General features: G+C 37.8%; 1 protein-coding gene across 1 annotated transcript in view; it reads right to left on the minus strand.

Moving 5' to 3' along the window:
• Positions 1 to 10225: 10225 nt before the first annotated feature.
• Positions 10226 to 15256, minus strand: part of LOC130549637 (uncharacterized) — a 96919-nt gene continuing 91888 nt past the window's right edge. Inside the window, exons 3-5 of the mRNA XM_057326910.1 lie at positions 13275 to 13541; positions 12122 to 12222; positions 10226 to 10621 (exon numbers count right to left, since the gene is read on the minus strand). Coding sequence (XP_057182893.1) covers positions 12143 to 12222; positions 13275 to 13541 — 347 coding nt within the window. The 3' untranslated portion in view covers positions 10226 to 10621; positions 12122 to 12142. The remainder of the gene's footprint in view (positions 10622 to 12121; positions 12223 to 13274; positions 13542 to 15256) is intronic.

Raw genomic sequence — 15256 nt, forward strand, 5'->3', positions numbered from 1 at the left:
TTCATTTTGTGTTGACCGCGCATGTGCAACATTGTACCAGAAACAGTAATGAAGTTCGTCTCTCGAGTCATCGGGTCCGAGTCCTTTCGTTCTTTTATACCGGAAAGAGAAATGATTAGTTCGTCTCTCGAGTCATCGGGTCCGAGCCCTTTTGTTCTTTTGTCAAATGGTAGCTCCGCAGGCAAACCTGCAGCCTGTACCGGAGTCTTCGAGTCCGAGTCTTTAACGTTACGTGACCACTTCCCGGATCATCAGTCAAATGCATGATGTACGTGTTATATGTTGTATTATAGGAAGAAATATTATAAAATGATCAAAAGATATGTGCAATAAACATCTTCTCTAAAACGTACCGTTCTGTTCTTTTTTCTGTCAGTATATTCATAAATGTTTCTTGTGGATTTCTGCATGTGTTTTTAATTTATCTTAATAACTAACTATTTTGCATAAGAACTGTGCTGGCAAAATATAAACATAAGCAACACTAGTAAAGTCAGTGTTTATGTCTAATGCATATATTACACAAGTGATCTCTTATTAAATAATTGCACATTTAAATGATTTCAAANACCACAATAAAGAATGCATATCGCTCTGTCCCTAAAGCAGCTTTAGGACTGTCTGATCACTGCCTGGTTCACCTTATCCCAGCCTACAGGCAGAAACTAAAAGCTGCCAAACCTATGGTAAGGACTGTTAAAAGATGGACCAACGAAACAGAGCGGGCCTTACAAGCCTGTTTCGAATGCACCGATTGGAGTGTTTTTGAAGCTGCTACCACCGATCTGGACGAGCTCACAGAGACTGTAACATCATACATCAGTTTCTGTGAGGATTTGTGCATTCCTACCAGGACTTCCTTAAAATACAACAATATAATACCATGGTTCTCAGCAAAACTCAGACAGATTCGCCAGCCACCAGGAGGATGCCTACAGGAAAGAGGACAAAGTCTTGTACAAGCAGGCTAGGAACACATTGACAAAGGAGATCAGAGTGGCTAAGAGAAACTACTCTAAAAAGTTGGAAAATCGTTTTCAGCCAACGACCCTGCGTCTGTGTGGAAAGGCCTTAAAGACATCACCAACTACAAGCCACCATCCCCCAATTTTGCAGGCAATCAACACCTGGTCAATGATCTGAATGACTTTTACTGCAGATTTGAAAATGCTAACTTTACACCTCACACCAACTCTGACATTCTCTCTACACAACACCTATCACCTTCAGTCACCCCACCTCCTGCACTTCAGATCAGTGAAGAGGATGTGCCGAGTCTTTAGGAAACAAAAGACAAGAAAAGCACCAGGCCCAGATGGTATCTCCCCAGCCTGTCTTAAAAGCTGTGCTATTCAACTGGCCTTCATCTTCTCACAGATCTTCAACAGATCACTGGAGCTGTGCACAGTTCCTTCCTGTTTCAAGCGCTCCACCATAATCCCCATCCCAAAGAAACCCAAAATCACAGGACTGAATGACTACAGACCCTCGCTCTCACATCTGTGGTCATGAAGTCATTCGAGAGACTGGTACTGGCTTATCTGAAGGACATCACAGAACCCTTACTGGACCCCCTGCAGTTTGCCTACAGAGCAAACAGGTCTGTTGAGGATGCAGTTAACATGGGGCTGCATTTTGTCCTGAAACATCTGGATAGACCAGGGAAGCCTATTATTATTTACTTTGCAAACTGCATGAGACTTTTTAGTAAAAAACAACAACCTGTAGACCTTATTGCATACCTGAGTGACCCAAAATTGTTAATGAATTATAAATGCATAACTTTACAGAAATGCTGTCAGGAAATAATTAAATAACTGTTTCTCATAACTTGTCCCTAACTACAATATAAGTTATTTCTTATTATATATCTGATCAAAACTAGCATAAATAAACGTTATGGGGTAATTTGGCTATTAACATGCAACATTAATTTAACTCTGCTCAGATGAACGAAATGACTCGAAAAAAGATTCGTTCATTTTGCTGAACGAGATTCAAACATCCGAATCGTAAAAATGACTCGAACTTCCCATCACTATTTAACATTTCCATGGCGACGCGGCACTGATTATCACGTGACACACCCCAGAGCCACAGCAGCTGTATGACTGATGCATTGCTTCTACATCATTTTTCTTTTTTACTCAAAAAAATTCACAAACTGTTAACTATGTCATGACATATCTGACATTCCGATTGTCAGATATGTGCATGTGAATGTGTTTTGTTGTTTAAACACTTTTATAATGATCGCGTTAGTTGAGCTGTAAGCGGGCGCCGCCATGTTTGTTTCTGCCGCGGTCTGAGATCTGTCGGATTTACATCACGTGAATTCATCCACTTCTCTTAAAAACACAAAGGTAAGTGCCTGGTGAACTGGTAGAAGAATTGAGTGATCTTAACAATTGCTTAAATTGCAGATACTGTGTCTGATCTGAATAAAACATCCGTCAAATTACATTTGAGGAGATTGTTATTGCCGCTTCCATAGACATCAGTGTGTATTATGCAATCTCTGAATGTATTTGTGCTTGTAGGCACGTGTATATGTCTGAAGGCTAAATTAAACGTGATGTGCTTGAAAGCACTGCACAGTTGTGATATGTGACAGGATTGAGTCTGTCTCTGGCTCAGTGCCAGCCAAAGCGCTGAATGTTCTAATCACACCGGTGTGATCGTACGCTGCAAAGGGTTAACAACATTATGAACAGTGAATTTAAGACATCAAGGACAGGCTGGAACCCTGCAATTGACGGAAATCCGTCGTAGACTCGCTGCAATTAACGGAAATCCGTCGTAGACTCGCTGCAATTGACGGAAATCCGTCGTAGCGACGGAGAACTTTAATCCATGCATTTTGGAATTACCGGCAGCTTCGGATGAGAAAATAGTCCCCCACTCACAGTAGCATTATAAGCGCGGCAAACATAACAAATCTCTTGAAATAAAACACCTGAAAAATTACTTGTAATGTGGTAACCGTGGTATAAGCGGAATAATTGACTCCGGTCCGTTCAATTATCGAAAGTTAATGCACACCCGAGGTGTAACGGCCCACCTCCCCAGCAAACACAATCATGTGGGGCCCAAATGGGTTGCACTTGCGCTGATATCTGGGGCCCACCCGGGCAACCCAACTGGGACCCAGCTAATTTGTCCGCAGTTTCCATGGTGGCCCCACATGTGTTAGCCCAGATGGGCTTATGGTGGGCCCTTAATGGACACCATATAGGCCCCATTTGGGTTAACCAGATAGCTCCCATTGGTGTCTACAGGAGTCTGCCTAGATGGGTTAATGATGGGACCCAGCTAGGTCTTATATTCGTCTCTTATGGGCCACAATAGTTTGTATGGGTTACATTATTTTACGGTAAATCCCTAAATCCAAACATTTAATCCATTAAAATCCTAAAGGTATTTAATAAATCGAAACCAGTAGTGCATGCTTTTAATCAAAGTTTATTTGAATTAACTTTTCATTTGAACATACATAAAATGTGACGATTTAAACTTTATAAAACACATGTACATTTACAACTTTATAAAACATATGTACATTTACAACTTTATAATACACATGAATCTTGAAAAAAGTTAAAGCTACTGAAAACATTTGGCATAACTTGTATATCTGGGCTGTTAAATGATTAATCGTATTCAGAATAAAAGTTTGTTTTTACATAATACAGTATATGTATGTGTACTGTGTATCATTGCATTCTTAAACATACATGCATGTGTATTTTTAAGAAAAATATGAACATTAATAAATGCTTGTATAATTTCAATTATTGGTAAATATAAGTACATAAAAACAAATATATATGTATATATATTTAGGAAATATTTACGTTTATAAATGCAAAATCAATATGCGTAGTAAACATACACATACAGTTAGGGCCATAAATATTTGGACAGAGTCACATTTTTTGTTATTTTAGCTGTGTATCAATATGTTTTTGAGTTACAGTTTTATAATAGATATTGTCTTAAAGTGCACACTCTCAGCTTTATTTAGAGTGTATTCACATCCAGATTAGCTGAAGGATTTAGGAATTACAGCTCTTTAATATGAAGCGNGTTATTTTCTGGTTGCAAAAAATAACCAAAAAATAACCATCAGAGAACGTTATTTTCTGGTTATTTTCTGGTTATTTAAAAAAAAAACAGCCTGCAACGTTCTGGGAACGTTATTTTCTGGTTGCAAAAAATAAAACCTGAAAAGAACATTCTTAGAACGTTATTTTTTGGTTCCCAAAAAAATAACCAAAAGGGAACCAAAAACTAACGTTAGGGGAACGTTCTGTGTTTGCTGGGAGGGTTCATACAGGTTTCGGAAAGTTTTTTTTCGAACATGGATTCCCGTTTCGTAACAAGGGTTCTTAGATCTTTATAGGACAATTCTCCTGGAAAAGCACGCCAGCACTTTCTGTCGACCGTGAGAGAAAGAGCACACCAACGTCACAACCAGCCCGCATGAGAAAGAGCACGCCCATCAATGCCGCTTCACTCGGCTGAAGGAAGTTTAGCTGCGTTTGTTTGCTGACTGCATTTAGGTGATGAATGTTATATAAATGCTGGATATAACACTGGATTTGGAGATTGTTTGAAACTGATAGATGCCGCGGTCCCATGTATACAACACAAATGTATAGTGAATCAACAGTTTTGCAGAGATAATGCGATGATGTATTGTGTGCTCTTGCTGTAGTTCCGCAACCCCCCCCCCACATGCCTTCAGGAGCCTGCCTTTTCCAGAAATAATCGTACAGCTGTATCTGTCTTTTATAAATTTGATCAATCTTATACTTTTCGAAGATACGAAGTATGCAATAGTACCTATACTGTAGGTGCTCAAGATTAATATGAGATTGGCAGAAACTGCGTGTGTTACCTCATCTTTAAATAAATGATTCTTCTAACCTGTCACATTAAAGTGTGATTCTAGTACTCTCTCAACACTTTTGTCACAATAAAAGCTTTAAAATGGCAGAGATAAAAGAGATTTTAGCTTTTGAAGCTACATTAAAAAACTACAGAGAGAGGTAAATGTGAACTATTTTTTTTCTTTGTTTATGGAACTTTTATGTACCATAAAAATGATGTATAGACTAGACTTTTCCACAAAAGAGTGTTAAACATTTTTTGACACCTGTTGTAACCCAAGGGACAAACATATGTATTGTGATAAATGTATATATTACCCAAACTGTATAATATTTTAAACCATAGCAATAAAGCAAAGTGTATAAACTGCTACATAGTTTGAAATGAAATGCAGCCATTTCTCCACCTGGCAACATTAATAATTAGTGATGACATTTATTTGTCTTTACTTTGTTCCTCTGAATGGAATAAATTTCCCTCCACAATTCCTTGGTGAAAATACACTTATGAATATATTCATAGAGGTTTCATGTTGCAGAATTTTCAGTTGGAGGATATGAATACTGAGACCTGTTTGGATGAAAATATATATTTTTGTTATTTTGGAAACTGACTGATTATTGTTTACTTTGGTCCTTGGTGTTCAATGACACTTTTCTATCAACCTGAAATTAAGTCTGATGTGAAAGAGAGATTAAACTTTTAAAGATTAGCACTTTCCTGGAAACCATTTGTTTAACCTGCAGTTATGGCTCTATACAGTTGTCATATGGATACGCACACAGTTAGGTCCATAAATATTTAGACAGAAGCACATTTTTTGTTATTTTAGCTGTGTATCAAAGGTAATTCAAGTTACAGTTTTATAATGGATATTGTCTTAAAGTGCACACCCTCATCTTTATTTAGAGTGTATTCACATCCAAATTAGCTGAAGGATTTAGGAATTACAGCTCTTTAATATGAAGCGCCCCCCTTTTTCAAGGGACCAAAAGTAATTGGACAGTTGAATAAAAAGCTGTTTTATTCACATGTATGGGCTTTTCCTTAAATAATTTTGTCATAAATGAAGCATGTTAAAGGTCTGGAGTTGATTCTACATGTGGTTTTTGCATTTGGAAGCTGTTGCTGTGAACCCACATCATGGGGTTCAGGGAGATCGCCATGCAAGTGAAACAGACCATAGTTAGATTTCAAAAACACTACAAATCCGTCAAAAAGATGCCAGGAACATTATGAGCGGCCAAATGAACAATTTGGGACATTCTGGTGGAAAAACAACGCACCGCTGAGCTCAGCGCGATTTAGGTAACTTAGTAGGGGGATGGGAATTGTTAAAGGAAATCTCACGGGATCTTTCCGGGACTGCATCTCGCGGTACTTTGATGACATACGCCGATCGTTCTGCGCAGCAAAGACCTTTTAATTCAAATATGAATGTTGGGTACATTATGGAAATACATCAAAAAATCAAACACCACAATATTTAAATCAAAGCAATATCAAAAGAAGAAAATAAAAAAGGTTAAATTAACACATTGAAATGTTAGCCAGAAATACTTTTATATTTATATTTGCTAAACATTGCATTGATTATAGGATTTCCACCTTAACAACTATATAGGTTTGTCTCCTCGAAATGTACATTTGTGGATACTAAATTTGGCTAGAAAAAGTAACAAATTAATTCAATAATACTCCTTGTGAAAAGACATAACTGTAGCCCATTTTAAACCCATGCACACATTTCCCATTAATTACCCAACTAGAAACCACATGGGGAGCCCCCTGGGTTCACCCATGTAAGTCCTATCTGGGTCACCCAAGTGGGCCCCAGATAAGATGCCCATTTTGAGCCCATGCCCACTCTGCACCCCTGTAGCCCATTTACAACCCATGTGGGCCCCAACGTGTTTGCTGGGTCGGGGTGTGCATTAACTTTAGATAATTGAACGGCCCTTCGTCAATTATTCCTTACATAAACGTTTCAGTCGTTTGTTACTAACATATGGACAATGCATAGAAACACAACCAATCATTACTGAGTAGTATAAAGAAGAGGCCATTCACATTTCTTAGAATATCACGCATTTTAGACCGCCACTAGCCGCCATGTTAGCTCCCTGAATCTTAGTGCAGAGCGAAACGTGATTGGCTGAAGTTAGAACGTGCCCTATTGGACAACGAAAGCGGAAGTTACCCGATTGGCTTGCATAGATAGTGGGCGGAATCCACCTATTTGTGGATTGTGCGCACGTCTTGACGTTAGAAATGTTTCAAAATCCACAAATGCACAGAGAGCCATCCACAAATGCGTGCACTGATCCACAAATGAGTGCAGCGATTCACAAATGCACAGAAAGTGATCCACAAATGCACAGAAAGCGATTCACAAATGCACAGAAAGTGATCCACAAATGCACAGAAAGCGATCCACAAATGCACAGAAAGCGATTCACAAATGCACAGAAAGCGATCCACAAATGCACAGAAAGCGATCCACAAATGCACAGAAAGCGATTCACAAATGCACAGAAAGCGATTCACAAATGCACAGAAAGTGATCCACAAATGCACAGAAAGCGATCCACAAATGCACAGAAAGCGATTCACAAATGCACAGAAAGCGATCCACAAATGCACAGAAAGCGATCCACAAATGCACAGAAAGCGATTCACAAATGCACAGAAAGCGATTCACAAATGCACAGAAAGTGATCCACAAATGCACAGAAAGCGATCCACAAATGCACAGAAAGCGATCCACAAATGCACAGAAAGCGATTCACAAATGCACAGAAAGTGATCCACAAATGCACAGAAAGTGATCCACAAATGCACAGAAAGCGATTCACAAATGCACAGAAAGCGATTCACAAATGCACAGAAAGTGATCCACAAATGCACAGAAAGTGATCCACAAATGCACAGAAAGCGATTCACAAATGCACAGAAAGCGATTCACAAATGCACAGAAAGTGATCCACAAATGCACAGAAAGTGATCCACAAATGCACAGAAAGTGATCCACAAATGCACAGAAAGCGATTCACAAATGCACAGAAAGTGATCCACAAATGCACAGAAAGCGATTCACAAATGCACAGAAAGCGATCCACAAATGTGAATAAAGCGATCTACAAATAAATGCCATTAAAATAAATTTGTAAATATTTTTTATTTGCAAATCTCATTGTATTTATTTGTGAATCCCATTTCTTTTTGTGGAACGTCTAACATATATTTATGGTTCGCTTTTTGTGCATATGTGGATTTAAAAAATGTTTGTGAAACTCTCTATATTTATTTGCGGATCATAGTTTATTTATTCAGAATATTGGAACAATTCTGATCCCATAAAAGAAAAATTCAAAAATAAACAAATGCTGTACAAAATATTGTGCAAAATCAAACAGACAGAAAGACAGACAGACAGAGAGAGAGAGAGAGAGAGAGAGAGAGAGAGAGAGAGAGAATAATTGAACAGACCGGAGTCGATTATTCCACTGATACCACGGTTACCACACCACAGGACATTGTTCAAATGTTTAATTTCAATGTTTGTAATGTTATTTTCTTCTTCTTATATCTTTAAAATGCTGTTGGTGGTAGGACTACTTTCTTGCGCATCTCATTTCCGTTAGTGCGAACGGATTCGGAAGCTTGAATAAAAATGATTTATTCCTCGTATTGTTTCTATCTTTAGCAGTAAAAAAAATAACGCAAACTTTTTAGAGTAGGTCTATCAAACTATATTTGTTATCAGTTATAAGCAGCTTGAAGAGGAAAACGAACCAGTAGGCTATCAGTGTTTATTAATACATTTTGTTTTTCTGTTTAGTTATTTTATTTATTCGATTTATGTATATGTATTTCTTGTTTTTGAAATGCTTTGTTTATTGAAACGAAACGGCACACGTTTCCATTAACAGTAAAGTTTGACATTATAAAGGTCAGATCAAGAGCAGTGTGCTATGTGAGGTGATGGCCTGTAGGCCAGTGATTCTCAGTATATATTGTTTTTCTCATGCGAGCTACTCCAAAACTAGTCCATGTAAATATGTTAATGTGTTGGGATTTATTAATGGTCCTAAAGTGATTGTTGATGAAAACTGTGTTGTTGATCTGTGACACACCAGTTAGGCTTCCTCAATTTTGGATGTGTGGGCAGGGGTCTAATGTGTCCAGTTTATCTCCAGTTGAATTGTAAAAAATTAACATAGTACATAATATAACATGTATGAAATGCTTTAAGTTTGTTAAATGGGTGTAAGATTTTAAAAAGTTTCAGATGTTTTAAACAGTTCATAATGCTCATAACACCAATTGTATTTGATAATTATTACAGTATGTAACTTGGTGTGAATGAACATTTCTGCTAATGAATAGAATGTTCCCCTCTAGTGTGTCTGACCTGTTACAGGTATATAAGCCTTGATCTGGTGTTGTATTTTTAATTTGTTATTGATTTATTTTATTCTTTATTATGGTTTGTAAAACAATAGTGTCTGTTTTGTTGGTATAAGAGAGGAATAACTAAATTTTGGAGAGATTATTCCCCCTTGTGTGTCTGACACCTGCCCTGATATTGTTACAGGTATAAATGGTTACCGAGTAAACCTGCCAAGTCTTTTATATGATTATACAAGGACAGTTTTCATCTATATAGCTGACTTGACTAAGTCTGCTACTGTGGCATAACAGATTAACAGCAGAGTATATAATTGTACTTTTTGAATATTTTGTGTTCATACTATCATATTTGGAAATGTGGTCCTCGGAATGTTTTTAAACAGTCCTTGGTGGGCCATGAGTTGCAAAAGGTTGAGAACCCCTGCTGTAGGCTACACTATAACCTTCTGTTGTTTAAACTTGGCGAAGTGATGTGGAACTGTAATGCGGTCAGCAGACCTGGAACACCTTCATAGGTGTGCATGTACTGAAAGTTAATGCATACCCATAGAACGTTTGTCAACCAATCAGATTGAAGCATTCAACAGCCCCGTGGTATAACACACATTTAAGTGTGGGAACAAAAGAGTCATTCTATGTAAAAGCGAATGCTCACCCAGACCTGCCTGAAACACCTCGTGTAGCCACACCCCCACAAATCTACATCAGTTGGTGGTCTGATTTGACTAAGACCGCCCAAATGTATACGCAAGTAAGGTGGGCGTACCTGTCAGTGCAATTGAAGAGGAACCTGATGTTCCAAATATGGTCAGAGGCGTTACATTTCCCTCACACGCTTGCAGTATTCCACCAATCACTACACACTGGTGAACTGGCCAATCACAGCACACCTCGCTTTTCAGAGCCATGAGCTTTGTCAAAAATCTGCGTGTTTCAGAGAGGCGGAGCAAAGAGGAGATACAAACATGCACGGTATGTGGAAAATACAGCATTTATGAACCTTAAATCCTGTATACACATTGCATTACACACCATAATATTCATTTTAGTCGTGTCATTTGACCCCTTTAAACAGGTGTCATGTATCTAAACATGAATAATCCCTGTGTTCATGCAGGTAAAAAAACAAACAAAACAAAATTAACAACTTTACTAGACCTTTAAGTTTCACAGCTAAATGTCATACAGCAGTATATACGTTAGATTTGAAAAGACTTTTGTGTTCATCTGTATTCTGTGACTATGAGCTGTTGTTGGAAGTCTCAATCTTCAAATGTTCATCCGTCTCTTTCTTGTTTCTTTCTTGTCTTTTTTTCTGTAAGGAAACAGTCAAAATCACAGGTGTTAATAGAGCATGTGACCTCACATTTACATGTAGTGTTGTAGCTACTGTGAGTGCCTGTGGACCATCCCTCTTCAGCCGGCGGAGGGGTGGGACTTTTTGTATAGAATTCAAGACACCTGTGGAGAACTTTAAAAGAGGGGAGCTTCCCGAAGACTGGGGCGGCATTTTGTCTGTTGCCCCTTTGTTTGGCCTTTGTTCTAATTTGGGTTGGCCTTATGTTTTGTTTAGTTATTTTGTTTATGGATTAGTTTACTTATGTGTTTGCTTATAGTTTGGTTTAGGACAATTATGTCCTTATTTTATTTTATTTGGAATGGAACCTTTTTTATTTAATTATGTTTTTTAATGTTTATTTTGTGAATAAACCTTTTTTACTTTAACTTGTGCTCGTAGTCTCCCTCATTTGCCACGGCTTTGAGCCGGCCGTGACACTACACAAAGATAAAACATGACAGACACTAACAGCAAAATTAGCACAAGATAAAATCAGCTTGTTTAGCAAATAATTAGTGTATTATTATTGTCAATAAAGAAATGTGTATCTTTTTTGCATTGTGTTGTTTCCTCTTTTTTATTCTTTAGATGTCGCTTGTTTCATTGTCTGTCAGTGTATTCTAAAAGTACTGTAATAGTTTTTCAGCGTTTATTAATCGTTGTTAAAGTCAATACAATTATTCATATTAGTTCACTGTGTATTAACTAAGTTAACAGTTACTGTGTTTGATGTAAAAACATGTTTGTAAATGTTGAAATTAACATATAATTTAAAAACGATATGGCTCATTGTTATGTTCATGAATGAACATGTTTTTTATGTTAACTAATGCATTAAGTAATGTTACCAAATACAACCTTATTGTAAAGTGAAACCAATGTCAGAGTATTGTGTGTATTAGCAATAAATCTCACATGTTTGTGTTATCTGCTGTCATTACAGAAATGTGTTAACAACGCTTTTACAAAAGTTTTGACTATATGACTGTATCCAAGTGTCCTATGCTATGTGTTTTTACCACAGAAGGTGTTAATTTACTCATAAATTCAAAAACTGCTGTTCTAAAAAAAATCCCAGAGGAATCCAGAAACCATGGCTCAAGAACATTCTTTTCGATTTTACATTTAGGCTACAACCTGAAAAGCTCCATGTACATAAATAATAGTAAATGTATGATTTTCATATGTTGTTCTTTATTACTGGACTCGTCTCATCTTGATGTTAAACTGTATTCACTTTTTTTGTTCTTGTGCTGAAAACTGAAAAGAAAACCTAAACCTTTTACATCTGGATTTTATGTCCGAGTTACCAGAAGTCCAAATAAAACCACACAGTAGATGTAGTCATTTTATTTTTGTTTGAGTACAGAACACTATTAGACATTTTCAGTGTTATTTGGCTTGAAAAGAGACACGTTCATATAACAGTGTTGTCTCTACACAGATATGAATCTGTTCTCATTGAAAGTTACTCACTCTTCTTGTTCTTTCAGATGATCAACTCATCAGGAATATCCCCATCAGGATCAGTACTACCAATAATCCTGGACCAGTTTTCTCCCCGTTTGACCTTGATTCTGGAATGGTTAAAGAAAGACATGGGAGTTATTAGTGTAACTGCTCCTGTCAATCACATCTAAACCAACACATGATACGATGGTTATTCTGTCTAAATATCACTGTAATACAGATCTTAATTTACTACATAATATGTTTCCAAAACTGACAGTCCATCATTCTTCATCTGAACAGCAGAATTTTAATTTGACAACACAACATATGCAAACAGCTGAAAGTCTCTGTTAAATGAACACAGTTTCTTCATGGCGATATAAGAGAGCACTGTTGTTTAGTTATAAAATACTTTGCAGTGTCTATAGAGGTATGTAAACATGCGGCAAATATCAGCTCGTCTAGAGTCAGCGTTAAAGCTATCCAAATAATATGAATATATCTTTTACAAATAGCTCGCAATTTACCATAAACATGTTTGACAGTATTTCTTTGGTGTTTGTAGGCGGTAAGTGTTCATTTTCAGTTTGTAAAGCAGAGATGAAACATCTCAGATGTGATGAAGAGAATTATAAACCTCATGTGATGTTCTGCAGTGTTAATATCGCTCAGATTTACTACCAGATTACTGGTTCAGATTATGTTCTACTGCTAAGAGATGTTCATCATGACAAACAGCAGTTTGTTAACATATCATGTATTACTGTGATTCACACAGAACCTCTGTTTCATGAGTTCACCTATGCAGATAATAATGCGGGATAAAAGGTATGCATATTTGGCGTGGTGTCCGGGGAGAGGGCTCTGAGCCCGGTATTAGCCTGAACCCAGAGCGGCTCGTGGTGAGGAGCAGGGGTGGTGGAGGGACGCTGTACTTGTCAGACAGCTTTGTCTGTTTGTAGTGGTTCTCTCTTGAGCTGATAGGGTAGATGCTGAGATTGCTGAAAGCGAACCAGCCGGGTGGATTATCTGATCGTGCTCCTCCCGAACTTTGTTAATTAAACATCATTTATTATGATCTCTGTATCATTTACATTAAAGCAAATATAAATCTGTTGATATGATGTCACCTCAATAGTTTAAAAAGCTCAGATGTAAAGATACTCAGGATACTCACCAGTGACAGTAACATTAAATCTCTTGTGAATGTGTTTGCTGCCAGTGATGTTTACATCATAAACTCCAGAATCTTTAGATCTGATCTTTAAAATGAAGAGAGATCCATCTGAATTCATAACAAATCTGCCTGTGGTGGTGGTTGTTTTGTTTGAATAAGCTATGAGAGAATCTTTAAACCACTGTATCACATCTTCGGCCTGTATACGAGTAGCATTAGTGTGTAGAGTAACAGGATCTCCCTCCATCACTGACATGTTCTCTTCACCTGTATCAACAAACACACAGAGAAGACAACAGATTCCCAAAGATTACACTTTATAAACTTATGCCTGTTATTTCAGCAAACAATTACTGAGCAAATGCTGCAGTAATGCTGATCTGTTCAGGTTCATAAACACATTCCCAGACTAACTAAACATTTCCAGAATAAACACAAAACAGAAGATTAAGTGATTGATTTGTGTAGCCTGTGGTGTTAATCTGATCATTAGTACATCTGTGTATAGAAAAAGCACATCATGAACTGCTTCTGGAGTCTTTATTATACAGTGCTGCTTGTAAATTTGTGAACCCTTTAGAATTTCCCATATTTCTGCATAAATGTGACCCAAAACATCATCAGGTGTTCACCAAAGTCCTAAAAGTAGTTGAAGAGAACACAACTACAAATCAGACAAAATACTATCCCTAGCCATTGAAGAAGATTCTATTAATCAAAATATAAAGGAATCATGTACACATGATTTTACCATTATAAGTTCTATTCTACATTTAACTGGTCTTTGTTATCATTTGGGGAGGGGCTCCACAAGTTAGGCATGGTGAGGAAGAACATCTGTTATAACGGTAGCTCAATGCCCCCCAAATAACTCAGTTTGACGTGTGCTTGAGAGGACCCCTATAAAGGTATCCAAACCCGATACTCAAGAGTGTTTCTTCAAGACAGAGAAAGAGAAACCACAACACCATTTATTATTTATTCAGGAAAATTATCCAATATTACATCTGTGAGTGGCAAAAGTATGTGAACTCTTGCTTTCAGTATCTGGTGTGACCTGCTTGTGCAGCAATGACAGCAACTAAACGTTTCCGCTAACCGCTGATCAGTCGTGTACAACGACTGGGAGACATTTTATCCAGTTCTTCAGTACAGAACAGCTTCAACTCTGACATGTTTGTGAGTTTCTCCACTTCAAGTCCTTCCACAACACTTCAAATGGATTAAGGTCTGGACTTTGACTTGGTCATTCCAAAACATGAATTTTGTTCTTCTGTAACCATTCCTTGATAGAACGGCTTGTGGGCCTGGGGTTGTTGTCTTGCTGCAGGACCCACTTCAGTTCACAGACAGTTGTCCTGACATTTTCCTTCAGAACACGCAGCACGCTGTCATACAGAAATAAGCAAGGGTCAAGTCAGCGGGTGAGTTTGACTTTATGCGGTCCGTAGCAGTCCGCTCTCGGCGTGTCTGCACGTCCCAGCATGGAGTAGAACACACCTATAGTTTATGTTTTACCACCATGTCAACACGCACGCGACTGGTGGATGCAAAGCGACAAAAGAGAATAGACACCATTAAGATGTTTGTCATGTTGCATCGCGCCGTATCCAGTGGCAAAATTATTTATTATAACGGATTCTATAGTCATTTGTTGCATCGCATCGTGCGGTAGACAGTGTAAGGGCTTATGTTTATAATCTGATGCTTAATGTTTGGCATCCGAGCTGTAAAGTGCACTTCCGTCAACAGAATGGCGCGTGAAGCTTTAAATCAGCACAGAATTGTGACGCATGTCAATCTACAATGACGCAAAAGTCGCATGAATTCCATTAGGCTTGTTCGACTTCATGCGGTCTCATTGTTATATTGCATTTCTGTTAATAGATCATACAAAACATCCCGCACTGTACCTTTAAGGCGGCTGCAGCGCCGATCAAAGTCAGACAAATTGTCTAACCAAAATGGATTGCTGTTGTCAG

The sequence above is a fragment of the Triplophysa rosa genome, unplaced genomic scaffold (assembly GCF_024868665.1).
Source record: "Triplophysa rosa unplaced genomic scaffold, Trosa_1v2 scaffold144_ERROPOS1059899+, whole genome shotgun sequence".
Taxonomy (NCBI): domain Eukaryota; kingdom Metazoa; phylum Chordata; class Actinopteri; order Cypriniformes; family Nemacheilidae; genus Triplophysa; species Triplophysa rosa.